At 37.5% G+C, this 27500-nt stretch overlaps 1 protein-coding gene across 6 annotated transcripts in view; it reads left to right on the top strand.

Annotated features, from left to right (window-relative positions):
• The first annotated feature begins 22 nt into the window (after positions 1–22).
• The window catches only part of URI1 (URI1, prefoldin-like chaperone), a 42160-nt gene continuing 14682 nt past the window's right edge, over positions 23–27500 (top strand). Inside the window, exons 1-6 of one of the 6 annotated variants that reach the window (XM_010585082.1) lie at positions 737–8163; positions 11754–11788; positions 12032–12098; positions 15891–15969; positions 17666–17790; positions 18330–18465. In XM_010585082.1, the coding sequence (XP_010583384.1) occupies positions 18354–18465 (112 nt within the window). In that variant the 5' untranslated portion in view covers positions 737–8163; positions 11754–11788; positions 12032–12098; ... (1 more) ...; positions 17666–17790; positions 18330–18353. Of the gene's footprint in view, positions 292–736; positions 8164–11753; positions 11789–12031; positions 12099–14671; positions 15402–15890; positions 15970–17665; positions 17856–18329; positions 18466–27500 lie in introns of those variants that run through there. The other 5 variants (XM_010585079.1, XM_010585080.1, XM_010585078.1 and 2 more) reach the window with 5 other exon arrangements.

Genomic DNA, 27500 nt, shown 5'->3' on the forward strand with positions numbered 1-27500 from the left:
GGCGCTGCCCCGCCAGCCCGCTATGGTGACCGCCTCCATGGGGAGAGAGGGCGCCGGGAGGCGTGCGGCCCGGCCCGGCCGGGGCGGGGTGCGGAGCTCCGTTAGCCTGTTGGCAGCCGTGGCGGCGCCGAAATGGCCTTTAGAACGACACACGTTAGGCAGCTGTCCGGCAGTTAGCAGGAGTGGAAGCCTCTGTGAGGGCTGGGGAGGCACCGGGCCTGCCCTCGCACACCCTGCGCTCTGCTGTCTGAATCGCTTGCCCTCACACGCCTCGGAGACCGTTACAGTTACGTAAGCGTAAAGCCTCGGTACGCAGCTCTCTCTTAAACACGTGTTTTTCACCCTCTTTCCACTTCTCTGTGGTTTTCCCAGTCACAGAGCCAGTCACGCACCTTTTTAAAATGTGGTCCTGCAGTTAGGCCCTGAGCACGGCCCAGGCAGGTGCCTCTGAACTGGGTCATCTCGTGGGCCAACTTGAAGAGCAGGTGTATCAAAAATTAATTGTTCATAACTTGCCTTAAAAAAAGCATTGATTACGTTTGAAATCGGTATGAAAGAGCCAAACTCCTCTGCAGAAATGATTCCTGAGAGTTCGGAGGCTGGTTCCACGTGTGGCCGTAGTACAAAACTTGAGATAGCAGGTTGCACCCATGAACCAAGGGCTGTGGGCCTGGCTAATTGAACAAGTGTGATTTTGGGCTCTTAGGTCCCAGCCTTGCAGTGAGCTGTGTGTGGAACACGGTCATGTTCAGTGTATTATTGGCACAAGGATGTTTGCCCAGTCTGCATGCCTTTCAATTTTTCTGCTCATTTTTCTCATATGATTAAAAGTTTTTAAAGCTGCTTCTAAGATGCACATTAGAGCTCCTCAGTTATAACAGAGGACTTCATCTTCAGTGTGTATTGCTTTGTCACATGCTGGTTTAGTTAAGGGTGAGAAAACTGAATAACATGTATGTGGTGTAATAAATGTGCCTTGTCTGGAGTACTGTGTGCAAAAATGTGTCTACTTCTGAACAGCACCCTAGATCATTATGAAAAGATCTACGTAACTGACTGACCACTAATGTGGATGAACAGTAAGAGGATCTGCTAGAATACTCTGCGTCGTCTGTTCTGCACGGATAGTAACCCATTATACCAATAATTGGTGATAGTAACTTGTCTGCTTGAGCTCCTTCAGTTAATTTTCAAGGTGGTAGAATTTGGTGGAGAGTCTGGCACATTAGTGTCAGTCAGGCCTAATGTGTAAGTGGATGTCTGTCATAACCACATAGAGTTATTCCCAGCTCATGGTGAGACCCCTCTGTAAGCAAGTTTAAGATTCTTCTTAAACAGATCTGCTCCAGTGGAAAAGAGGCCCAGGAGACCATTAATTAAGCCTCTGTTAGGCTGATGTACCAAAATTATATTTTATCATAGGGAAACTTTACATAATTTCTGCAAATTGGCTAAAAAAAATTGAACACTTCAGCTTCAATATGAAATTATACTAAAGAACTACATATCTTGGTTACAATGGAGCGTCATGATGAAGATATAGTAGACTTTCCCTCTATGCAATGAATATATATAATTGGATTACAACAGTATTTTCAGTTACGAAAATACTGTATTTTAAGATGGAGGAGGTCTTTTCATTTCAGCTGCCTCTTTTCAGAGATGCATATTTTTCTCACAAAATTACTGAAGTTGAAGGCTCATGTTTTGGCCTTAGCACAAAGATGAGGGAAAGTTAGTTATCTAGTACTTTGGTAAATGAGTAATTGTAGTATGAGCATCATAACAGATAGTAAAGTTATTTAGCCAGAACTGTATCTGTATATACTGGCATTGAAGCAGGCACATATATTTATTTTTAATTACTGTGATGTTGTGCTGTCCCAGTGACGTTTGATTAAGTATAAAGAAACCTATTTATTCCCATTAGTCTGAAGGCAACCTTTAGTGTAATAGTGAAATACAGCTTTATCTATCTGCAGAATTAAAGATAATATTTGAATCACAGTTAATTATTTTAAAATCCAGGCCATTGTACAGCCCTGGTTCAGCTACGAGTTTGAGCTTTTAAGCGCTGAAGAGCTGCTCTGGAGAACATGTGAACTGAGGCTTCCTTCCTGTGTAAAAATATTAAAAGAACAGGATGTTCATGACTTTCTATCTTTAATCTGATTGAGGCTGCAACTTCCAGGTTTAGGACCCCTGGTGAAAAGTAATTTTAATTCTTGTTTAGGACTGCTTGCCTGTTGGACAGATTTCATCTTGTTAATTTGTAGTGATAGTAAGACCAAACTGTTAAAAGCAATTTTCAGTGCTCCCACTAAAGGCACTTTGTATAAAAACATGACTTAGAATGTGTATCTTGGGGATAAATTATAGAAGAATATCTAGTAATTTTCATGATAAAGACCATCATTGGAAGCACAGTGCCTGCGTAAAGTTTTGAATATTTCTGTAAGAAGAATATAATGTATGTATCATGGATTACTTGCAAAAGCAATATATGTTAGCTGAAAATACTGCGTTAAATCTATTGCAAGTAAGTACAGGAATTATAGAATGAATATTTAAATAGGTAGATTCTCATGCTATCGAGCCTGAGTTTAAACATAATATTTGACATACATTTATTCCTACAATTAAATGGGTCGGGATTACTGATAGGAAGTTGACAAGTCAGATCTGTATGATTTGGTAAGACTTGTTTAGGCAGTGAATTTACAGTGGGCTGATACGTTCTATAGTTTCTGAGCAGTGCTATGAAGATACGTGCAATGGGAGACATTACAGAACCAATTAGACCCAAGAGACATTTGTGGAGTGCAAACACAGGCATGGAGAATCTAAAGGATTCCAGTATTAGCTGACAGTATGATTTTTTTTTTTTTTGTATTGCAGTGACAAAACACTTTTTTTTATTTTCCTTTTAGGAAAATTAGGACAAGGATGTGACTCTCCTGTCACTCATCATGACAACAAAGCACAATTAGATTTAGTGCAGCTATTACTGTAACTCATTGGCCACTGTGTATTATGATATATTCTTAATTTTTATGAATTTAAGCAGTGGAGCTGCATGATCTTTAATTTCCAAATTGTTTTCAAGATCCTGGGTACTTGCAGTTTTTTAACAGTTAAACAACTTACAGGTGGGTTATGGGGAAACAAATCACAGAATCCTAAACTTACACTCTTTTAAATTGTTTTCTTCTTATATGAATTACTTCTGGGGCTGGCTGCTTCTGTTTGAGTTTTTTTCAAGTAATATCTGTGCTATGAAATCAGCAACTTGGCAGTCTTAAAGCTGTTCCTGCAGTCTGGAAAAGAGCAGTGAGACTGAGTAGGGTCTTGTACACTTCATGCTGCTGCAGGAGCCACTGGAAATTGGAACTGCTTGCCTGTGGATTCAGCACATGAGATTCAGTGTCCTTTCCAGTCCAGTGTCTCCCAGGGTATTACACTTTTTCTGGCCTACATCCAAGTTAACAGAATCTAGAGAAAGCCTGGGTATGAGACACCAGTGCAGTCATTTTGCACAATAACTGTTTCAGAAAAGTTAACAGGGTGTCTCTAGCTTGGTTTGACATGCTCCTTTTTAAAAGGACTTGTCTGAACCTTCGCTTGCCATATTCCTTTTTAAAAGGTTCCTGGACAATTACTTCTTCAGAAACTTGTGATGACATCCACTCTGCCCTGTCCAGTGCTTTTTTGTAATGGTGGGTTCCAGTAATGTTTTCTCATGTGCTGCTTTCAAGTAAAAGGGCTAATACAGTCATTATCTGGAAGCTTTCAATGTAATACCTACCGTTCCTCCAGTGTTAATTGATCATCACTTTTATTTTTTGTAGTCAATGGTTGTCTATGTTCTTATTAGTATGACTTAAATACCCACAAGTTTATATAGTGTCAAGAATTGTGAAATAAATTAACAGATCTTAAATAGTTTTTTTTAATGGTAATTAAAGTCAACCTATTCACAAAAGAGTTTGACGAGCGTTGCCTTTATTCTGGAGTGGGCAAGTCTGTATGTGTCCTGCCTCATTGGTAACTAAAACATGTAGATGAGATTATATCCACAAAATTTAAATGTTACTAAATTGTGCTGCTTCTGTAGCTGTCTACAGATTCTGTGAGTAGATGCAGTGACCAGGGTACTATTTGGGAATCATCTTTAGTACCTCTAGCATCTTTGCAGGTCTCCATTCCAGAAGTTACACTAATAACCTGTCTTCTCAGGTTGACTTGGGTACCCCTTGCCTCATGTATTTTTCTCCTCCTTTGAGACTGCGAAGTTGTATTTTGTTTTAATCTGAAGCTCCAATCTTGCAGATGAATATGCTGACTCGAAGCTTGCCATCTTGAGGCCCTCAGAGCAGCAACTGCACTAAGACTTCATTTTTTTGTAGTGGGGCATTAGGACACTGGGCTGCACTGTGCAGTTGGTGGTTTTGTGGTTCGTCTTCTCTGTTAGGATAGGCTGCAGTTTCACTGTTATAAAAAGGGTAAATCCCTCCACCACTGTTGTACTAACACTTGGATCAGACTGCTGTGGGGCAAGAGGAATCCAGTAATGCATCCCAAAATGGTCGTGTCAGATGCTGGCACGAATGTGGCGAGGGAGATGCCCAGCCAGCGATGGGTGAAAGTGGACTGGCCCTTTGAGCTGTGGCCATGCTCATATGCAGTTAGAGCAGTTGTGAGCAACAGTCTCAGTTACTTGCTCAGAAATTTCATTAATGATCATGTGAGTTATCCAGGAAGGACATTAATTTGGTGAATGACTTTTTAATCTTCGGGTTTTTTTGTGACTGCTTGTTTCTGCCTTTTAGCAATTTTAGGGTGGCACATTTGTGACACTGCTCAGTGACCTGGGTTGGGATCCAGCTTAACACCAAACTTTGTTGTTGACTTTTTTGCTTCTTTTTTTCTTCCTGTATTATTTTTCAGCCAGTGTGGTTCCCTAATGTGGTTGATTGTGCAGTATCACAAATACCTGCCAGCAGATTGTGTCAGGGTTGGAAGGATAAGATGGTGGAACTGAGTAGCTGGAAATGGGGTGGGATGGTCACTGGTTTACTCAGGACTGCAGCGGAATGTTGAACCACAGCCTGAAGGTATGTCTGTGAGGCAGGTGCCATGGCTCATGTCAGTTTTAAGCTAGTTAACTTGGGTATTGCTAGCAGCATAGTTGTTGCTTCATAGACTACATCAAAGCTTGCAAAACCTGCTTGAGATGTTTGGTAAGTTAGATCATGGGAATTCTATGCTTATGTTGGTCTGCCGCTGTCTTGGCTAGGATGTGGTATAGCCACATGAATATGTTTACCTGACGTAAGCTAAAATATTAAGTTACAAGTTCCTTAGCTCTATCTCAAGATGAAGTTACCTGACATGGATACTGACTTGCTACCAGGGAAAGGCAAGACCTTACTGTGGTTTGTTCCCTGCTTGCATCAGTTCAGTTGGTTCAGAGCTGAATAAACTCACTCACTTAGTGGAAAACGTCCTGCTGCCCTTGGGATTTTTGCTTGGTTTCTGAGTTGAAATGACTCCCAAAGGGGACTGACAAACAGCCAAACAGCATAAAGGTGTTGGGAACTCACGGTTGAAGTGAGGAAGAAGGGTGCTGGCTCCTGTAAGCTGACACTGCCTGCCTGGCTGTCACAGGGGAGTGGGCTGCCATGCTTACATGTGCCATGCTTACTGCAAGGTAACTGTAAGTCATTTGTCTGTGTGACCAGTAACCACAGCAGTGGTCACAACATAAAATAGTCTTGAGAGGGCAGAATTTCCCAGCCGGCAAAGGAGAGATGAAGCATTTTCTGTCTGCTTTGTAATTCTTAGATGTTTCAAGTACAATTTTTAAGTTCCCCAAAATAATTTTGGTCAGAACTTAGTTTTTATTTATTGATAAATAATTGTTATGTACTACTTTTTCTGCAAAACTGAGACCCACAATTAATATAAAAATAGTAATCTTCACTCGTTTTCTTGTAGAGAAAGGTAAAAATTGTGGTTCTATTTTTAAATAAGATTTTTTCCTTTAGAAAGAAATGTTTGCCGTGATTCAAATTTCTTTCAGTCTCTCTTTTCCTTCAGTATTCTTCCCAAACACATTTCTTCAAAAGGCAAAAGTTTCCACCCAAAGGGGGATTTATGTTAATAATTTGTTGAAATGTAGTTTTTTTGAGTAATATGATTTAATAAATGAATGAGAGCTCAGAAATGCTTTCTTTCTTTTCCATTAGATCATACAGTGTGCCAACAGACTGAAGAACTTTTAATAGTTTTTTTTAATATTTTGATTTAAAATGGGGCTCTAGGAAAAACAATTGTGCGAATGTTAATTCTGTCTTTCTCCATCAGTGATTGCTGTGTTTTAGGCAAGTACTGTGTAGTTTCCTAGAGGAAAAAAAGAAAATTCATTTTAAATGTTTATTTTGTGTGTGGCTTGTTACATCCTTGTTACCAAGAGATGATTAAATATTTGACCACCCATTAGTGTTCTTCTGTAATGTAGTCGTATTGTGAACTGGTTATTTCATCGGTAAACTTTTAGGGTTTGGGGGTGCAACAGAGAAATCTCATGCATGAGTTGCATGGCAGAGTGGGTTTTGATACTGCAAACATTTACAGATGGAGGCAGCTCGTGTGTCTATCAACTGCAGTAAATACTTGAATGTAGAAGGTTAAGCAGTTAAAACTCTGCAGAGTAGGAGTCATCTGAATTAGGTCAGTAGTGGAAATTATCTTGGATTTATCATGAGCCTTGCAAACGTGGATCTGCATTTCAGAAAACCAGCATACTTCCACTGTAGTTTGTGGAAGGTTCTGAACAACAGAACCAAGGTCAAGACTGAGATATTTACACAGTCCTGAACAGCGGGGACAGTCTCCTGAAGGCAAATCATTGGTTTTAGACTTTATTAGACCCTTACTTTAATTACCACCTCATTACTAGCTCTGTTCCACAAAAAATATTCCATACTGTCATTTTCCCTAAGTAACTGGAAATGTGATTGAAAGGGATGTTTAAAGTGAGACTAATTCAAGATTAAATAGTCACAAATTATATTATTGCTACATGTAAACAAATTACTTGCATATCTGATTTTATTCAGATTACTTTTCAAGTGGTAAATAATGCTTTATCACTTATATAGTGCTCTTACATCTTTAGAGTGCTTTTCTCACATTAATTAATCATCATCAAACACTCTGAGGTGGGTAGGTTAATACTATTATCCCCATTTTGCAGATGAAGAAATGTAGACTGAGAGGTTGTGATTTGCTCAAGGCCATATAGAAGAAATAGAATCAGAGCTGGGATTAGATCTGTGTCCCTAGCTTCTAATTTCAGAAGACCAGGCAGATTGTGAGCCACAATTTTGAACCAAAATACTCAAGTATGCATGTAGAAACAGCACACATTTACTTGGCCTCTTAGAAACCTAACTTGCAATTTGTTGAAATGGAAACTTTGCTTTTGTGCCATGCTGTGTATTTCCATGTTCATACCCGCAAGTGTGGAAACAGTCTCTCATTCATTTAGGAGCTCTTCCTAATCTGATGGGGCATTTTTATTTTCATCGTTTTCATTGAAATTAACTCTCATCTTAAAAATACCAGTTTCTGGTTCTTTAGACTTGAACATAACTGTGTGACTCGGATACAGCAGGTTTAGCATTGGTACCTGAAACTGTCTACAGGTGATACCAGTACCAGCTCTGTTGCTTATAATTTTTCATGAGCTGAGACATAAATAAAATTCTGACTTGGCAGCTTGCCTTATTGCTTTTCAGAACCGACGAGAGAGAGAAGAATTACCCTCAGTGTGCTAAACCCATCACCTTTGTAGGCAGTGCCTAGCTGCTTAGTAGAGAGAGACATTCGCATGCATGCACTCCACCTTGGAGAACTACCGAAATAGAACAAAATAGTCTTGGACTGCAGAGGAGAGCAGAACTGTTTGTGCACCACCTTGATAATCAGAAGCACCACAGAGAATTATATTCAGCTGTTAGTAATGGGAGCATGTGCAGAAGTAACAGATAAGGAAAAATGAGGTGGAAGAAAGAGGTGCCCTTGTATGTGAGGGTGAGGACCTGCTGGGGAAAGGTGGGGTAACGTGGAACACATTAAGAGACCCAAGGGCATGTGCAGGTAAGAATTAGCTTCATGCTACAGCATCCTTCTCGTCTTCTCTTCATTCCCAAGGAAATGTTTCAAGTTATTTTAGTGCCTGGCTGCTGCGTTAGGGGATCTGGCTTCTGTTTCTAACCCCGTTCCTGACCAGTGTTAGTGGTTAAGTTACTCAGCCTGCAAGATCAGTGCAGTGCTTTTCCGAAGTACTGTACACTTTAATTCATGGAAAAGTTTTTGAGCTCTTCAGATGGAAGATCCCAGAGAAGGTGGAATAGAAACAGATTGGAAAGAGAGAAAGTGTTGCAGACAAAAGGAATTTCCTGCCTTCAGACAGCTAGTGAAGTCTGTGGCTGTATGATACGAGTTGTTTGGGTGTTGATTGGGTGTCACTAGCCTGCAGGCTGCCCTGTGTTCAGATTGGCACGGTGGAACTGGGGGACAGTTGGGAAGTGATCGTAGGTCTAAAGCTGATCCTCCTGCTCTGCTGTGACTCTGCTTGAGAAACCTAGAGATGAGATTCCGTAAAAGCAGCAATGTACGCTTCCCTTTAAATAGTTCAACCTAGTAGTAATGAGGGCAGAACCAACGCATGATCTCTTGCTTTAACAGTTTGATTTTTAATCCAGAAGGAACTACACTTTGGGTTACAGGCACACAGAGGTGTGCTGTCCCAGGGGGCCACTCGCGGAGCTCCCAGGTGTGGCTTTGTCTGGTTAGGAGCTTGAGAAGCACTAAATTTTAACAAGTTGCTGTTGGACGAAAGTAATGTGTTTTCTGACAGTGGGTCCCGCTTTAATAACCAGACCCATGATTAGGTAACATTAAGTTTGCTGCAGGAGTAGTTTAATAAAGTATTTTAGTATGCAGATAAGCCATTGATAACCACATGCTTTCACAAACTCATACATTTTTATGCCTAAAAGGGGAGAATTCAGAGTTTATTGATACCACTTCTGCTACGATGTCTTAAAAGTAATGCATAGTTGGTGGCACTAGGTGTCCAGACATTGAACTCAAATGAACAAACAGGTCATTTATTTTATTTACCCTGAAAGGAATTTTCATTCTTTAATTGTAACTGTAGATATAAATTATGTGTGGAAGATAGACTAATGATTTTCCTGTGTTTGATTAAAGGCAAAGAATCAAAGATTTGTTTATATATTTATCTATTTGTTTCTTTGCTGTGATAAGACCAGTTGTTATCCAAACAGTGGGACTGACCTAATAAAGGACATATGCATAATTGATCTCCATCTGTTTTTCAGTATTTATTTTCTCTCTATTTTTTTAATGGAGTTCGGTTCCAGAAGTGCAGCCTGAAACATTTTTAAGGTGGTGTATTTTAGCACTTCTGTAAAAGGTCTCATTTTATTCTGGCCACTGAAATGAAAAGGTTTGTTGTTGGTTCCACCCTTTAGTATCCCTTCAAGAGAGATTATATCAAAGAAGAAGAATTAAATTAAAATTGATTGATGTTATTGATTTTTCTTTCTTTTTTTTTTTTTTTTAAAGGGGATAAAGGGGGATGGAAACAGCATATGCCCCTATGCTGTTTTACTGATGGACTATTTTTCAAAAACATAAAAAGCATATGTGCCCAATTTACATATTTACTAATTAAAAAAGCTTCCTGGAAACATTAAGTAGACTATCTTCTGTAACCTTTAACATTGTAGCTAATGGATATAGCCTGGAAATTTTCATAGAAGGTCCTCTAAATAATGTAAATGATTATGAATATGTAACTAGTTAATATGCAGCTATGAAAGGATTATCATGTAGAGGTTAATGAGCATGCTGCTCTTACGGTTTGCAGGGCTTTTCTTTTTGTGGTTTTAGCTCACTTCATGCATGGAGAGTCATGTATTGGGAATGGAAAGCTTCCTGTCTTTTCCATCTTCATCTGTAATGGGGCAATTAAACTGGAACTCTCTTAAAGGATTCCATAAACATTTTTGTATGCTTAATTATGTTGTGTACTTCACAATCACTACTGAAAGAATGAAGGATGTTGACAGAATAGGCTCTGACTCTTCTACTTGTTAGTGGTGGGCTCCATTGTATGTTAGCATTGTTATCAAATGTTGCTGTGCTGTATGATTTATACCTTTTATGGAAACTTTACTCTTAAAATGGGCTTAATATTAATAGTATGAATTAGATTTCTGAGTTGATGTCCTGTAGAAGTCTGTATTTTACTCTTAACCTTAAAAATAGTTAGCTTGCACATTAAGGAAAACATTTGCTAGGCATTTGATTTATAGTAGTTTAAAGCAAATGATAAATTTAAACTTGGCTTACGTGGGATGAGCTACCTGGCTGAATTTCCTGATGGATTATGAAATAGCGTAACTGCAAATGTAGAGCTGATCCTTTTCATTTAAGTACTTTACTCTGTTTAAAGAACTATTAGCTCACAAAGTAGTCCCATTTTTTTACTCCTGTATGAGTAGAAAGTGCAGGGTCTGAGATCTGTTTTGCAATAGCAGCACATATGCTAACTGAAAAAAAAACCTGTCTTTCATTCTGTTGTTTGGAAAAAAAAAATTATCTGCTCCAGTGATTTCAGTGGTAGTTGAATGTATGTTATTGTTTTCTCTGCAAATTTTCCCATTAATTGCTTTCAAATGTTAGCATTATTTTGGCTATAGGAAAAACGAAATTTGTAAAAAAAAAAAAAAATCTAGAAAATGCTTATATTGAGAAGATGTCTAGACATATTTAATTGCCTCATGGCTTCATTGCATTTCATATAATTGAATGAAATTGTTTGTGTTATATTTTTGGTAACCATTCAGAGATCAGAATATGTCTTAAAAGACAAAATGGCCATGTAATTATGCCAGGGAAGGTCACAGGTTTCAGTATCTTGTCTGTTTGCTATATCTACATAGTCTAAAAAAATACAGTTAAAAAAGAAAAAAAAATTCATTTTAACAATGTGCTTTATTTTGTAAATTATTTTGGATCTCTTGGGAAAGCCTGTGGCGTGAAGAAATAAGTGAAATATTCAGATTAAAACTTCCCTCTTTCTGACACCCAGAAAGAACAGAAGGGAAGCCAGCAGCCCATAATGGTGTCAAATATCCTTGTATTTAAACACCACAAAATTAATTTGTGCTTTTTCAAATTAAAATGGCCAGTGGAAACATTTGTTGATGTAAAGGAAAAAATGTTTTTGGTGCTGTGGGGTTCATTTTTTTTTGTTTTTTAATGACTGAATATGGAAGTAACATTGATGTCTTGTTATAATTTATGTTGTTTTCTTATTCTGCAAACATGTAACACTGAAAATAGATCTCCAGATTGCACAAACTACTACTTATCTTATATTGTGTGTCACCTAATAGTTATGGAGCAGGTAGTGTACCAAAATATGAATTGAAAAGCTGTAATTTTTTCTGTGGTTATCAGTCTGCATTAGTGTGTGATAAAGTGTGCTGCTTAAGAACTACCATTCACATGCCTTTGCACTGACAAATAAAAATGTATATAGAGACACCACCAAATCTATAAAGCTACTGTTCTAGTTTCTGATGCATTGACATTGCAGCTGTGTGCTTAGCCTTGTTTTTTTCATGAGTAGTTATCTGTTTTAATGACAGGTGGTCACTAGCTGCCAAGAAAAAATCCAGCACTGGTAAGTGAAAAATGTTTGATTACATGCCTAAAATACCGATGAGTAACCTAGTTATATTTTAGTAAAGTATTGCTATTTATTCTAATGATACCTACTAGCATGTTTTGGGGATTATAGTTAGCGGTAGCTCAGAATTGTTGCAAAGTACTCTCTTTAAAATGTGTATATTTTCCACTGATACCATTACTTTAAATCACAAATACGCTGAGCCTTAGTGTTTATACTTCTGTTTTAAATACCCAGCTCATTACTCATTTTTCCTCAAGTAACCTTGTGGCATGAATGCTGAGTTTGCCTGATTGGTGAAACGGTACTCCCAGGGTAGAATTTAATTATTCTTGTTGTTTTCTTTCTAACTATGGAGCAAATGGGGAAATTCTGCTTCCCCCCTCCCCCTGTGTTAAAAAAAATGGAAAATAATTTTTCCTTTTTCCCCCCCCCCCCCCCCCAAAAAAAAAAAAAGTGATAAAGCTTAGTTTGTAATGCTTAGAAAGAAATGGTTTGTTATGTAAAAAAATTATCTCTGGGCACTTTTTTCTCTGTTGGCAATCTATGTTTAATAGAAAACATGCTTAGTAAATAATAGTTTTGTATGGCATCTGAGGAAAATGTACATTTAATGGTGAATGAAATCTTATATTGTGAGTTACTGTGAGATATAACAGTTGATCTTACAGATATCAAATTACAATATATCCATGCTGTGTTTACCATGATTTTACTGAGAGAACAACAGGAGCTGTCTTGATTATTGTCTGCAGGGTTATTGCAGAATCACAGCAACTGCCCCTTTAGTGGTGAGATTAAACCTTTGGTTATACACCATCAAGCATATAATATTTTAAATTTATTTTAAGAGGCTTTTTCTTCATGCCTGAAAGATCTCCAAGCAAATAATTTATATTTAGTGTGTATCAAATGTTTTTAGTTTAAATGCACATAGGCTGCAAGCACTGGATAAGAGGAAAAAAATCTAGGCAATCTATACACATCATCATATTAAATTCTGACTATTGGCTCGCAAAAATAATCTAAAACTAATATGTTTCATTTATGTTTAAAATTCAAAGACTGCATAAATTTTCAATAAGGGAAATATTGAAGTGCCTACTGGTGTTGCTGTGGTGAAGTCAGGCAGAATATTCGTAGCACATGTACTTCTTCAGGAGCTTTGCAGTGTCCGTACCAATTTGGTCCCGTGTGAAATTCTGCATGTATATTCTTTTCACTAAGAGACAGTATTTTTCAGAAATAAACTAATATTCAGAAAACCATAAAATTCAAACAGATTTTTAAAAGTCTGGAAGGTTGTGAAAATTATTTCCTCTTATAAAAATGGCTGAGATTTGTGGATTGGGGAGGGAGGGTTGGCTTGGAAGGAGAAGTTGCTCTTGTGTTTGCTTTTGTGCAAACTCTGGCCAGAGTGGCCCATGAAGTTGGGGATTTTGGGCACAGAATGTCAAAAGGAAAACCTAACTTACTAATATCTTTTATGTAAAAAGCAATTTCTACAGCATCGATACAATCTTCACTTTATAAAAAAATTATTTAAAATTTAGTACCCTTATTTAGATCTTGATTGTGCAAGAGCTGAGTGCTCTTGTTTCAACTGAGTAATTTGTTCATATAAGACCTTTTAAGTAGTCAGTGACACAGAATAATGTTAAATAGAATTGGGTGAATAACAACAGGGTTTTGAAATGCTCAGCTTCAATATGTTTCCATTAAATTATTTTCTTTTTAATTTTTCAGTACACTTTTTGAAGTATATTTCTAAAGCCATGAATCCAATAATGGATCTGGTATGGGATTAAACATCTAGACATGTGTTTCCCCTTCTAGGGATGTGTTTATAGCTGGAGTCCAAATATTCATCCTCTCTGTTCACTTTGATTCTTCATTGTGTATTGGGACTGAGCATAGTGCCAGCATACCCCAGAGCTTGTGTCACCATCAGCTATAGGTGAAGAAGGGAGGTCTGCTTCCTTCCTTAAGTAATGCTATTTCAGGCCAATTAGTTAAAAAGGATTGATTTTAATTTTCTTTATCTCGATGGTCCAGTTCAGGATGTGGCCGCAGTTTTAGAGATTCCCATGGTGGAGGTTTGATCAGCAAAGGGCCCACTGAAAACAGAAACATACTTTGCTCTGTAAAGCAAAACAGCTTTTGTAGCAAGTGATTTCTCCTGTACCCTGATTAGATTATTCAGTAACGGGCAGCAGTCAGATCTTAAAGGCAGTATCTTCTTTTCAGATTAATGAAGAAGTGTTGAGTGACTCAGCCATGAAACAATGGGAATGTTTAATCCCACTGCGAGCGGGGGGGATTTTCATGCCATTCTCCTCCCATAGAGTCTTCTCCTTGTGTTTGAGACATGGGCAAGGCCTTTGGCTTGGAGATCGTGTTTGTTTTTCAGCGGGTGGTTGGAGTGCATCAGTGTCCATTTCTCAAATACCGATCTCTGTGAGGCAAAGGCTGAATTCTGTAAACATCATAAAGTAATCGATCGTTATTGTTGACACCAAGTTGTCATTATATTGCTTCCCCCCTCCAAAACATCTCAGTGAATTTTGTTAAGATTCATGAGTTTGTCCTTCCTCTTTGAAGGAAGTCTATTATATTTTCACTTTGATGTGGGCAATGGACAGAGAAACTTGTCTAAAATGTCTGGGAGAAATCCACTGTCAAAACAAAGCAGCAGCAAGCATCTTTTGTAAATCAGTTATATGGAATATGGTTTTAATGTCCAAGTGGCACAAAAACCTAAATTCTTTTTTTCAGGACCACTTCAGGAACTTAAAATGTGAAGTACTCCAGGTATAAAGTGGGGTGGTTACAGCAAAGTTCAACTATGGAAGCAAATGAGTCAAAACATAGGCAAATGAGTCAAAACATAGGAGCATCAGATAGTTTTTCGTAACAAATGCTGAAGAAGATTTCAGTCTGCTTACGAATCTAATAAAATCAATGATCATATTTTGAGAGTTGTGTTATCAACTATGACATTCATTTTCCAGCACATTTATAGATTGCTTTCCTGAATCATCCTCAGAAAACCTGTAATTTGCATCTTGGGTCAGCGTTGTTAAGTGTGCTGCTCCGTGCTTTCAGTTGCCTTTTATTGCAGAATTTACTACCATATATATTTTTACTATTTTGAAGTACAAGTAAACAATATCATCAAACCTGACTTTTACATGCCAGCTACTTCATGCAGGATCTGATTTCTGACCATCTTCAGAATGGCAGTGGTCCATTAAAAGACTTTTTCCAGCCAAATTTAAGTATTTAAGAATGTCTTCACAAAAGGCGGCTTTTTTAGAGGGAGTGTAGTTGCTTGTTTTGCACACAAAGGAAAAAAATCCTTGTAACAATTGAAACGCTGTATCTTGCAAAGTCCTCTGAAGAGCCAGGTGTCTGCGGTGGGAATAATTTGTCCAAGTTCACCAAGCCATTTCTGTCTTGGGTAGCAACATGCAGCTTGACTCTCATTTACATTTTGGATAGAGAAACAGCAGAAGGGATGTTCTTCACCTATATTGTCCCTTGTCAGGGATTGAAGATGCGACAGAATCCTGGTGGTCAAGCCATCTTTCAGGAGTGTTGGCTCTTGGTAGGAACACAAAGTTCACTTGAAAATCAGAATTAATTAAAATTTTGCCCGTTTATGTCAGGTCAAACCAAGGTCATGAATTCTTCATTACAAGTGATACTTTGAAGAATTTGCCTCTTACAAACTGGATTTTCAGTTATTTTTCTAAATATTGATGGTGGTATAACTGTTGAACTTGAACATGGAGTGAGATATGCCAAATCCTAGTGAAAGAACTGATTCTTTGCACCATAAAAAATTAAAATTCAGAAAGAGACATGCTAAAATAATAATGTCCCTATTTTAATACATGTTATTCTAAAATAATCTAGCTATTATGTTTGTCTTCCCAAATCTTTTATAAATAAGTTATTAATCTATCAACTGTATGTGTTTAAGAGTAAAATAGTTTATTTTTCTTTATTTTTTGTGTGTTGTTGAATTACTAGCGGAAAAGCATTAAGTCTTTACTTTAGATACGAAATTGAATCAAATTGAATTTGTCAACAGGAAGAAGGTGGAGAGTGATTATGAGGCTCTTCAGGAACGACTCTGTACATTGCCCGATAAACTGTCCTACGATATCATGGTATGTATGCTGCAGGGTTCATAGGAGAAAATGGGCTAAAATTTTTAGTAACTCAGGTATCTGCACTGGCAGTGAGGTGTTTTTCAGGTTGCCATGTAGTACTTTGTAATGTTGCATTTATTATGATATTAGTTAAACCTTTGCTTTTGTTTCTTTCTCTTTTCTTTGAAATCCTTTGTAAATTATGATGTTATTGACAACTGAGAACTGATGACATAAATGCTAACACAAAACCTGACATGTTTGATATGTAAATCTAATGTATAGAAAACTATAATTATGACTGAATTATGGTGCTTAGTCATTTCCTGAGAAGAAAGTGGCCATAGTGTTTCCTGATTCATGGAAATAAACCCTAGAACATTGATTTTTACATTAAAAAGTGCTGCTAATTTTTGTTTCACCGATCTTCACATTGACATAACGATCTTTCCTGGTGCTTTGAATCTTCCCTAACAACTGCACAGCTCCCTGTGTAAACTTTACCCTGTTGACTTGCACTCACTAGAATTTTGACCAAATTGGCTTTTCTTTCTTTTTTAACTCCTCCCTTCTCAGGTCCAATTCAAGATATATCTTTGAAGGGAGGGAAGTTGTACTGGAAGTAACTGAATAGCTAATTTCAGCACAAAGTGCCTGACTGCTTGCTTCCTTGGCAGCCTGGCTCAGCGTACAGAGTTGAGTTGTTAGTAAGATGGCATTGGAGTACACTTACCATGTGGGAAAGACAGTGTTTCCCTTTCCTGTGCTAACAGTTCAGCTCTGGATTTTATGCATGTAGTCCATTTGCCATATGTATATGTGTGTGGCCACATGATGTAGAACAAAAAGATTTGTGTTGTTTCGAAGCACAGAAGAAACCCTATTTTTAAAAAAGCTAGATAGGGCTTATCCTTAGTTAAAGCAGCAATGTCAACTCACATCTGTTATTTTAAATGTACGTAAATAGTTCCTATCCTGTTAGCCAAATATTTTCGTATGTTTTCAATTTTGCTTTCATCATTCTGGGGGAAGAGTGAACAGGCAAATGGTGCAGTCTGCTACTTGAAAACCGACTCAGGAAGGGTACACATGTAGGAAAAGCACATTCTGCATAGTCTTAATGTCAGGATCCTGCCTACTGGAGAACTGTTTCGAGCATTGGTACCCTCCTGGATACTGAAGCTAGGGAAGATCACTTTCCAAGGAAACAGATCCACTAGGCCAAGTGCTTTCCTTCAGCACAAATGCAATGAGAAAGCAAGTGGCTACTCTGAAGGAAATGAAGAAGGCTGAAGAGGAGTAAAATAGGAGGAACTGATACAAACTGGCTGATACATATCTCTTTTTACCCTGAGAAAGAAAACTTGATGTGGATGTGGTTCTTAGCTTTTTGCCACCTCCATTTTAACTTTAATGTGATTTTTGGTCTCCTAATTTCTTTGCAATTGAAGCCCAAAGGCAGCCAGGCAGGTGGCAGTAGGTCTGAGGGTATGAATGCTGGGGGCTGGTGCAGGAGACAGGAGTGAGGGTGGCCAAAGCTCCTCCTCAGCAATAGGACTTGCCCAAGCAACGTCTGTAAAGCATGGGCTGTAGAAATTAATAAAATTTCTACATTCATAAAAATGGTATCCTACACGTTGTAATACATGTTAAAATGGGGGTTACACATTTTAAGAAGCACCTCTTAAAGTTACAACACATGTTTATCACCAAGGTACTCCTGTCTGAAGTATTCTGGTTTTCTGTATTGTTCCTGTGCCTGGACAGTCATTAGAGGATGGGTGTTGCTTGGTGCAGCATTGCTTGAAGGTTGACGTCTGCATACTGGTGAATGATAAAGTGAGATTAAGCACAGTCTGTGATCCTGCCAGTGGCCCACAGAAACTTAACACTGAAGTTTCTAGGTACTCACTATTAGCAAGCCAGATGTTGAGAAAAGCAACTCATCTGTGAGTTGACCATACCTGTTTAAGTATTTTAAAAGTTTTAGCAAAACTAAACTTGCTTTTATTAGGAAATGAGTGTAGTCTGTGTATAACAAATATATAACTCCCCTAAATGGTAATTTTGTCAAGGTTTACATGTTAGGATTAAGTGAATTTGTTTTCTATGGGAGCATTCAGCTATACTATAGCTTTATGTCACAAAACAACTTGTCTAGTTAAATTCCACTTTTCTGATTTTGTAAGTACAATACTAAATTCAAATGGGTCTGGTCATTTGAATATTTATGAAGGGTTAGTCATTAAATAACTGCTGGAGAATTTTTATTTCTTTAACTCTGTATTTTACTTTTTTTAAAAAACTAAGACATGAATGACTGTCTAGGTTTTATTTTCATTAGTGATTTTCAGCAGTTTCTTCTGTGCCTTTGACAGGTACCTTTTGGTCCTCTTGCCTTCATGCCAGGAAAACTTGTCCACACCAATGAGGTTACTGTTCTGCTTGGGGACAACTGGTTTTCAAAATGCTCAGCAAAGCAGGCTGTTGCGCTGGTTGAGCACAGAAAAAAACGTATGTATGTTTCTGAATGTAATTTAATAGTCAAAATTATGTGTCTTTGTATTAATATATAAAATCAGTAGCATGTACAGTTTTTTTTGTGAGCTTGCTAACAGAAGTCTCATTTGGATGTAATCCCAATTTAGCACCTTATTTTCCATCTTTACTTGGTATTTGATTGGATATGTCCAGGTCTTTTTAAACATCTAGCCAGAGCTTTTTTTTTAATGATACATCAGCTTCAGTTACCAAAATTCAGGTTTTGATGTTAGATGTTAGAATACAAGTTCAGTCAGGATTTGTTCATTTGTTTATTATACACAAAAGTAAAAAAAAGAAAAAACAAAACAAACTAAAAACCTCCTTTCACTTTTATTTAATGTGAGAAATGCTGTATTCTCTTCTAGAAAGTAAGCATCACATTGTATTTTTGCTCTTAGTTATCTTATTCCCTATATTCTGTTCCCTTGTCTCATCTCATTTCTTTGCTGCCTTGTCCTCTGGTTTTTTTTTTCCTTTGTCCATACCATTTTCCAGCTTTCTTCTCCCTCTATGCATGCTTTACTCCTGCTTGTTGTTTTTTTTTTTTCCTTACTTGCTGCTCAGCTGCATTTCTGCCTCTTGCCCTCAACGTTCTTAGCCACTGATGTGGAGAGATCCCCTGGATCTCCCCAGATCAGGTGTTGTTGGTGACCACCAAATTCATCTTACATAGCAGCACATCACAGAGTCAGAGAGGCAATTTCTGTTTTTATTTCCAGCTCTCTTCAGTTGGTGGTGAGATCTTGGCTTTGAAGAGCCAAGACCAGCAGGAAGTGGTGCGCGTGGGGCACTTTGGAACCTCTTTATGTTAGAAAGAGTAAGAGCCTAAAATATTTGATGTAAATGTCAAGGAAGGAAAAGCACAATAAAATGGAAAATAAATTGGTACCTATTAGCCTTTGCTGTTTGCTTCAGATAAGCGTTTGAGTAAACTTTTTTCATATTGGTTTTACCTGTAATCTGTCTCTTTCCTGAATGAGTGCTCACTGCAGCTTTACCCTGTGTATGTTACAACTACCACAACTATTTACACTGGATTTTTGTTTGAGTTCAGCTATCCATGTTGCTGCCTGCAGCAGAATACCTCAGAGGTTCCCTATCTGAATACATTTTTCTTTTCAATTCTGTGCAAACAATATTTGTGTTAGAAAAGTTAGCTTTTTTCTAAAAATTCATTTGCTATATTACTTTAAAATATTCCTTTATGAAGAACATTGCCAAAAGTCTGTAATTTGTATTTTACCTATTATCTTTCTTAATCTGGTTCTCCTGACACAACTTCACAATTTTCTTTCTTACTGAACTGAATCTACATTATTTATTGTGACTCTTGCGAGATCTCAGGTCCATATCTTTTTCTTTGATCATCTGATATTTTTTTCAGTGCTGCAGAATATTTTTGTCACCATTGCATTCAGTGAAATCATTTGACCTTTGCATAGTAGATGTTTGAACATTGGGTAGTCTGCTGGGAGACACACAATAAATGCTGGATTCTTTCCTTTATGATCTTTTAAATTGCATTTAAAATACAAACTCAGAAATACTAATTTCCTTTAAAGCAAAATAGTCATTGATGCTGGATATAAACCCTCCATTCAGCTGATAGCTCACTTCAGCTGTGTGATGGCTGCCAGTGGGAGGCTCCAAAACACTGATATTAACTAAAAACTTTTTATTTAAAGGACTCTTCAGTTTTGGATGATAAAACCCATATTAGTACATATGATTCTGGAAAAAAATAAAAATTCTTTCATACATACACTTTTCTCCATTTAAAAAATACAACTGACTTTCTTTTCAACCATTTTCACACTAAATGAGGGCAAGTTAGAGGAGAATACTGGAGATTTTATTTGTTTATTCTAGTTAGAAAAAAGTTACATACGTGGAAGACCTGTAGGCCATTGCTATTTAATGTGAATTGGCCGCTTGTGGCACAAATGTGAAAGACTGATGTTTCACAAGTATTAGTTTAAAGTCTCTTTTGTGTATTGCACTGTAGTTATTTTCATAGTTATAACTTCTCATTTCACTGGTATTTTGTGAGCGTAGAGCCTTCATAGTTTACAGGGTGATGTATATTGGGCATTGTCCTTACATTGACACAGTGTGATTTGATTTTTAGTACATAATCTTTTTGTTTTGGACATAAATTTCGTGAGTAGGTCACACACACTGGAAAAGAGGGCATGCTTACTGCAGGGGATTACATTGCAAGCAGTCCTGAATGTACTGTGTGCCAGTCGGAAGGTCCTAACACAGCAAAGCTTTTTTAAGCATGTGCTTAAGGCCAGTGTGTGCTTAAAGGCTTTGATATATAGGAATTGGGGTCTGAACAGAGCAAAGAAAGGCTCATGCTGAAATTGCTTCCTGAACAGAAAGCTAGCAATATTTGTCGATGGTTTGTTTCTTCAGTGACCTATATTTTTTTATCCAATGCTACTCTCTTTAATTTAGATGGGTGTTATTTTCATAACTAGCTGGTCAAATCTGTTCAGATAACTGAAATGAACTTAATTAGTATAGCACTAATAATTCAGTGCTTTAACAGAAATTAAGAGTTGTAAGGAAATAAATGCAAGACACACTTTCATTGTTTACCATATCTTGTGCCCACTTTCCTGAGTAGTGAGGAGTGCGAAAGCATCTGTTCAGGGTTTAAGTTTTCTAGTGGGACTGGCTCTTGGGTAGAAAAGGGTAAGAGATTCCTATAACTCACTCTCAGTGTTGTTTCTTACTGGTTCTGGGGAGTTTACCTTATTGTCTTTGACTAGTTTTGTGTGGGTCTGCCCATTGAAGACCTCTGGTCGCCAGGGGTGACCCTGTTTGCCTTTGAGGACACCACTGCCCTAACAGTTAATTTAATCAAGGTTCACAGAAAATTTTCTTTGCAGTTTGATTCCTTCTGTGTATGTTAGATGCATACAAGAATTGAAAATATGAATTTGCATGCTTAAGCAGTAACAGTGCCAGATAAATCAGATAATATCAGTGAGTATAATGCCTTGGAAGTTAGGGGTAGCAATAAGAGTGTACTATATATAAAAGCTTTAAATATTACTTAGTACTAATTAGGTCATCCTTTTTGTCTTATTAGTTTTGTTAAATTTGCTTTTTAAAGCAGGACAAGTGAAAAACTGTTTGCTTCTGTGGAATAGAGAAATTCCCAGGCACAGCAGATTAATTTCTTGGTTAAAATTTATTTAAGTGAAAGGAATAATTGAAGGGTGACTGTACTGAATCTTAAAAGTAAATGCACTGTAACTGACATAGCCGTAGAAAGCCCTATTTTGGGGCTACATTTTTGTTTGCTTAGCTTTTGATTTAGATGCAAACTGTTCAGCATTGTGATTGGTTGAAATGTATTTGGTAAAATTTGGGACACTCATGTCAAATGTTTCTTTTTCATAAAATATTGATCATGTCTTCTTGAATAATATTTGAGTTGCAGTAGATCTTTAATTTGCTGCACATTTTTGTGACATCCTAGATGTTCAGTTAGTTCCCAAACTGTTAAAAAAATAAATCTAGTGAAGTTTATGGAGTTGCCAAGTATATCTTTAATTGTTTTAAATTTGTTGCCGTTTGTTAAACCAGGTAGTACAGATAATGGGAAACACTTTACACATATGTTTGTGTGTAAAAATGTGAAGAAATAGCGAAGTAGATTAAAGGATATGCACACCAAATTCTATTATAATAAAAGAAATTAGCTTTTTAAGTATGTCACAGTTTAGCACAACAATAATGCAACAGTAGTTTTTTCTCTTACAATTATCTTGCTTAAGGTACTTCATAATATTTCTGTTCTCCTCAAGGCAAGACTGTATTGTCTCAGAATTCAAAGAGGGAATAAAGATTCTTTTTGTGAATATGGGATTATATCTTTTACGTGTTTGCGATGATATAAATTACATTTTTTCTCTATATCAGTAATCGCATTAATTCTTTAAGATGGGAAATTTTTCATTACAATAGTCCCTGTGGTAGTTACTATAGAAAGAAATTAAATAGATTTTTCTTGTAAATATTTGTGGATTAATTCAGTATGCTAGGTATTCCAAGTGTCTAAACACTTTAAAAGGTGGGAAATTAAAACTTGCATGCAGAACTAGGAGTGGTTTTATTGTGTTAAAAATTTATCAGATAAAAAAAAAATCCCACTTAAAGGAGAATTGTTGAACTACTTAGCAATTGTGTCTTCAGTATATGTAAGAATACCCTTGCAGTGTCATGCTGCAAATGAATTCATGAAATGAAAATACTGATTGCATTAACATACAGTATTGTGATAGTACCCAATTGTAAATTGCAGTATGTAACCTTTAATACAAATATTTGTGTCAATCAAAATTGACCGATAGCTTAGTATACAAGGTTTAAAAGATACCATTGTTTTTAATAAATAAGATGATCCAGGCGGATGAGGACCAGTTTGAATTTGTTCCTTATCAGCAGTTCCAGAAAAAAGGATATTGTCTCCAAAATATATGATAGGAAGGCTTTCCATTTCCCATCCGTGAATGAGTGAGGCCTTTAGAGGTTTTAATGTTTCATCCAAGGGTGAAAATAACTTCCTTTATATTCTAAAGAATGTAACACAAACTTGCCTACTCACTTTTTGGGGGGAAAACAAAAAATGCAGGCAGTGTTACAAAGAAATCTAGCTGTTGCTTTTCTTTATTAAAAAAAAATTCTGCTCTTTTTCTGCATGCTGGAGAATTTTCTTTTGCTGTGCTTTTGAACATTTTTTTACCATTTTTGCGATGATCACTTTTTAGTTTGATAACCTCCATCACTTCCTTCCTTACCCTTGTTAAGTTAGGAGCTGATTTGGTGGAGTGCTAAGTGCTCTAAATCTGCTCTGCAGCTCCCAGGAGGTGTTTGGTTTCTCACAGGACCACAGTCTAGGTATTTTAACCAGAACACAGTGGAAGAAAGTGAGGAGAATAGACTCCTTTCTGGAAGTTACATATTGTGATTCAAAGAAGCCCCCACCTTTTTATAATTCTTACTGGGCAGCAGAGGAGTTGTCTGAATGCCACCCTCCTTCATTTAGGAGGAATTTAAATGTATTCATATAATTCTAGCAATTACATAGGTGTGTGAACCTAAAAGAGAAATGCTTTGCATTTACTTAGTGTTCCTAAAGCAAAATTATCTACACAAATTTTTACAGAAGAAAATCCAAATGTCTTTGGTTTTGATACCAAGGGAACATGGAAAGCAAAATGAAGGTTGTCTCTAAAAGACACAAAGCTACTGCACAAAGGGTTGCATTGCATTTTAAAGAACTAGTGCAGTTGCTGTTATAAAGAATGAATTTATTTATGTTGTTGCAAGCACAAAGAGAGCTTAAATCTGTATACACAAAAAGCAATCAGGATTCTCTTTTGAATCTTAAAACAAATGCATCTCTAGAAAAATGAACAGAAAAGAATAGAAAAACAGAAGGGTGTTTTGAAAAGCTCTTAGTAGATAATACTTTCTGCAGAACTGCAGATCTTGTTTCGAGTAACCTGTGATAGTTTGTTGGAAAATTGTTGACTAAAAAAATATTTTGTTGCAGATTAAATATATATTTATTGAAATACAGTTAAAAATCCTCAGATGATTCATCTACTTACGCAGACCCTTAAAAGCAAGAAAATAAGTAATGCACTTAAAATAGCATGCCATAACACATTAATAGTACTTATAATTGTAGTGCTGTACTTTTGCAAGGAAATAAATTCCATCTCCAAAGAATTCAGAAGTGGAGTATGTGCATTAGATTGCATGATACTTTACCTCCAGCCTCAGTGATATTAACATGCTCCATTAACAGACTGCATGATAGGTATTCTTGTTTTGTTCAGGGGTCAGTCATAATTGTGCTAGAAATTGCTGATCAAAGAATTTGCATGCAAAATGCTATTCTGTGGTTCCCCCATGTAACTTCCCTTCTGCACCTGAAATGGGATGGTGGCAGCCCAGCATTTCCATGGTGGAGAGTCAGAACCGCTGAGGTACTGCCTTCAGGTGCATGTACTGGGTTCTCACTCTGGAGGAGCTGAGCTGCTGTCAGTAACTGAGGTAGGTGGTTGTTCCCTGGTTTGTATAAACACTCTGTGTTAATATAACCATCTTAAGACTGGTTACCCTCTACTTGAGAAACTGCATTAGATGATGAAGAGATCTTAACTCTAAATCTCAGTTGCTTTGTTAATCTAAATTTTCTCTCCAGTCATCTATCCTCAAAGGAGGTTATTTCCTAACTTTCCAGTCTTCTGTGTTATATCTATGAGACTCCTCTGAAGACTAACTGAACCTAGCAAGGTAGACCAGGTTTCAGCTTCATCTCAGTTTGTCCTGTTTCACAAAGTCTGACGTTTCAAAATAGATCAACCTGTTCTCACTATTCTTGTCTGTTCTCACTATTTAAATCCCAGTGTAACACACAGTTTCCAGAAGTAACTAAAATAATGTCTATGATTCCCAAATCCTTATAGACGACACTCCAAGGACATTAGTGTCAAACTCAGATAATTAAAATTTGTATCCAGCCAAGCTAATTAACCCATTAAAGCCAAAATGCATAGATGAGAATTTGTGTCAGTTTGGCATTAGTACGTTGTCATGTCTTGTAAAATCTGGCTTCGGTGGACTTCATTTCAACAATATGAAATGTGTTCCCCAATTATTTTTTTCCTCTGCCAGTGTATATGTTGCAAGCAAAGGGCTTCATCTCAAAAACAGCTAATCATGGTGTAAGGAAATTCAGTCAAGTCCTTTCAGACTAATAAGGGAGCTGGGAAGGAATGATCTAACTGTAAAGGAATCTTGCTGCCTGTAAATATTCAGAGACTGCTGCGCAGAGGAGATCTACATATCGTGATTTCTGATTCAAATACCTTTTCCTTTTGGTGGTCCTGGAAAACAGTCCTAGAGACTGTGGCTTGTTTGTGGCGCTGAACTATCTTTCCAAGTGGTTTAGGTGAGACATGTAAATAGGAACTACTCGGGTTCACCTGAAAGCCATGTCAGACTTTTCTCAGGTTATTGGATGTGACAAAGTTGGACAACAGCCTCTGGTTCAATCCGTCTTAAAAGGCTCTAAGAAGCTTAAACCACAGGGTAGTAAGAGGAGGAGACTATGGAGCCTCTCTTACCCTACTGATATTTTTTCTGGGGGTCCCAATGACTAAAAAACCCCCTGTAGTTTGTAAAATGAATTGTTTCTCGCTAGATACGGTACATTTTAAAGCTCAGTGAATGATGTTGGAGGCTTTCAGGATGCGCAGTGGCAAGTTTAAAACACGAAACCCTGAGCTTTCCATGCAGTTAGGTGCACGAACCCTTTTCCAGGAGACCCCTTCTTTGCTGAGGGGCCTGGCCACGGGAAGGTCTCTCCTTTGGTTGACTGGGAGCCCTGGCTTTCCGCTGGCAGGGCAGGCGCGAGTGACCCAGTGGGCTGACTAGGGATGGAGTGTCACGGTGATCCCAGCTGTCCACTGATGTGCTGTGTGGCCCAGGGCAAATCACTTAAACTGTCTGTTTCTTCATCTGTAAAATAGGAGAGAGTGATACTTAACCTCCCTTGCAGGGAGCTGGGAGGATTAGTTAGTGCTTGTACAGCATTTTAGAATAAAACGTGGTGGGTAACTGCTCAGTGTCCTTAACTAACAGAGCAAACCAATGTGTTCCTGTCCGGGAAGCAGCATTGCAAGCTGGTGCTCCAGGAGCAGCGTAACCTAGATGGCTGTTGAACAATATTTAGGTATACAGGCAATGACTGAGACACTCGTGATGTTTAAGAAACAGCTGAGCATCACATTTACTATGAATGTAAAATAAAAGCCTGAGAAAAACTGGTCTCAGGCTAGACGTTTATGTACATTGAGACTACCTTCAAGAGCTGAAAGCACAGATGGGAGCATTTTGTACGAAAACTATCCACCTCTCTCTGATTTGGACTTTGGAGGGTGCGTTATACACCAAAAAAAGCTGTGGATGATGTTGATAGGAATTAACTGAAGAATAAAAGCTGCGTGCGAGAGGTGATCGCTGCTGTGTCTGATGGAGGACAAGGCAGCTCTCGGAATGAGTTGTGTAAGGGGAGCAGGACCCTGATTGCGTGTGGAAGGAGCTGTGTCCTCTGAAGGGTGTGTGTTGGCACTGCTTGAGATGTTGAATATTTTTTGGAAATAGTATTTCATCCAGTAGGAAATGCAGAGCATTTTTCAGGGGAGAATCTTAAGCTCTTTCTTAGAAACACTACTGGAGATGACTGCACGTTTGATGTGTAGGTTCCCAAAAGCCTGATCCGTGTCTTCATGCTTCTTGTTGGCAAGGATGGACGTTTGCTTTAGTAGCCTTTTCCAAAATGCATAATTGCTTTCTAAACTATTTACTGCAAGTAATATATTTTTAAGGAATTGTATTTAATACACTGTGAAATATCAACAGGGAAAAAAACATACAGGACTGAATCTGTTAAAATTAGGATGAGAGTAATCTCACACACTTGGCGGTAGTTGTGTTTTGCCTTGACTGTTTTGTGCATAATTCCCTGTTCTGCGTGTGTAGAGGGGGAGGAGGGATCTGAACCTGTTTGTAGAAGTCTGAGTCACTAAGTAGATTTTATTTTCTAAATACAACTACAGACTCATTTTGCATACTTAAGTGCATTTTGTAATCATGTTGTGATTATTAGTATATTTTCACACATCCTTATCTGAAAGGCCTATCGTTATGATAAACGCAATCTCTGCAACATTTACAACTGCCTACCCTAGCCAGAAAACTATGGGGAGTAGCTATGTATGAACTTGAAACTTTTTAGGAGTAGCCTCTAGACCAGAGAGATACTTAATCAAATACTAAAGTTAACAGGCAGAAGGAGAGTTAAAGAAAGGAGTAAGAATATTGAGAAAATACTTTGAAAATAGTTTTTCAACTAGAATATTTTGTGGTTAAATTTTCCCTCATTATATGTTCCTGTCTGTAAAACGGGAATAGCA

This window comes from Haliaeetus leucocephalus, unplaced genomic scaffold (assembly GCF_000737465.1).
Source record: "Haliaeetus leucocephalus isolate CR32 unplaced genomic scaffold, Haliaeetus_leucocephalus-4.0 Scaffold92, whole genome shotgun sequence".
NCBI classification, from domain to species: Eukaryota; Metazoa; Chordata; class Aves; order Accipitriformes; family Accipitridae; genus Haliaeetus; species Haliaeetus leucocephalus.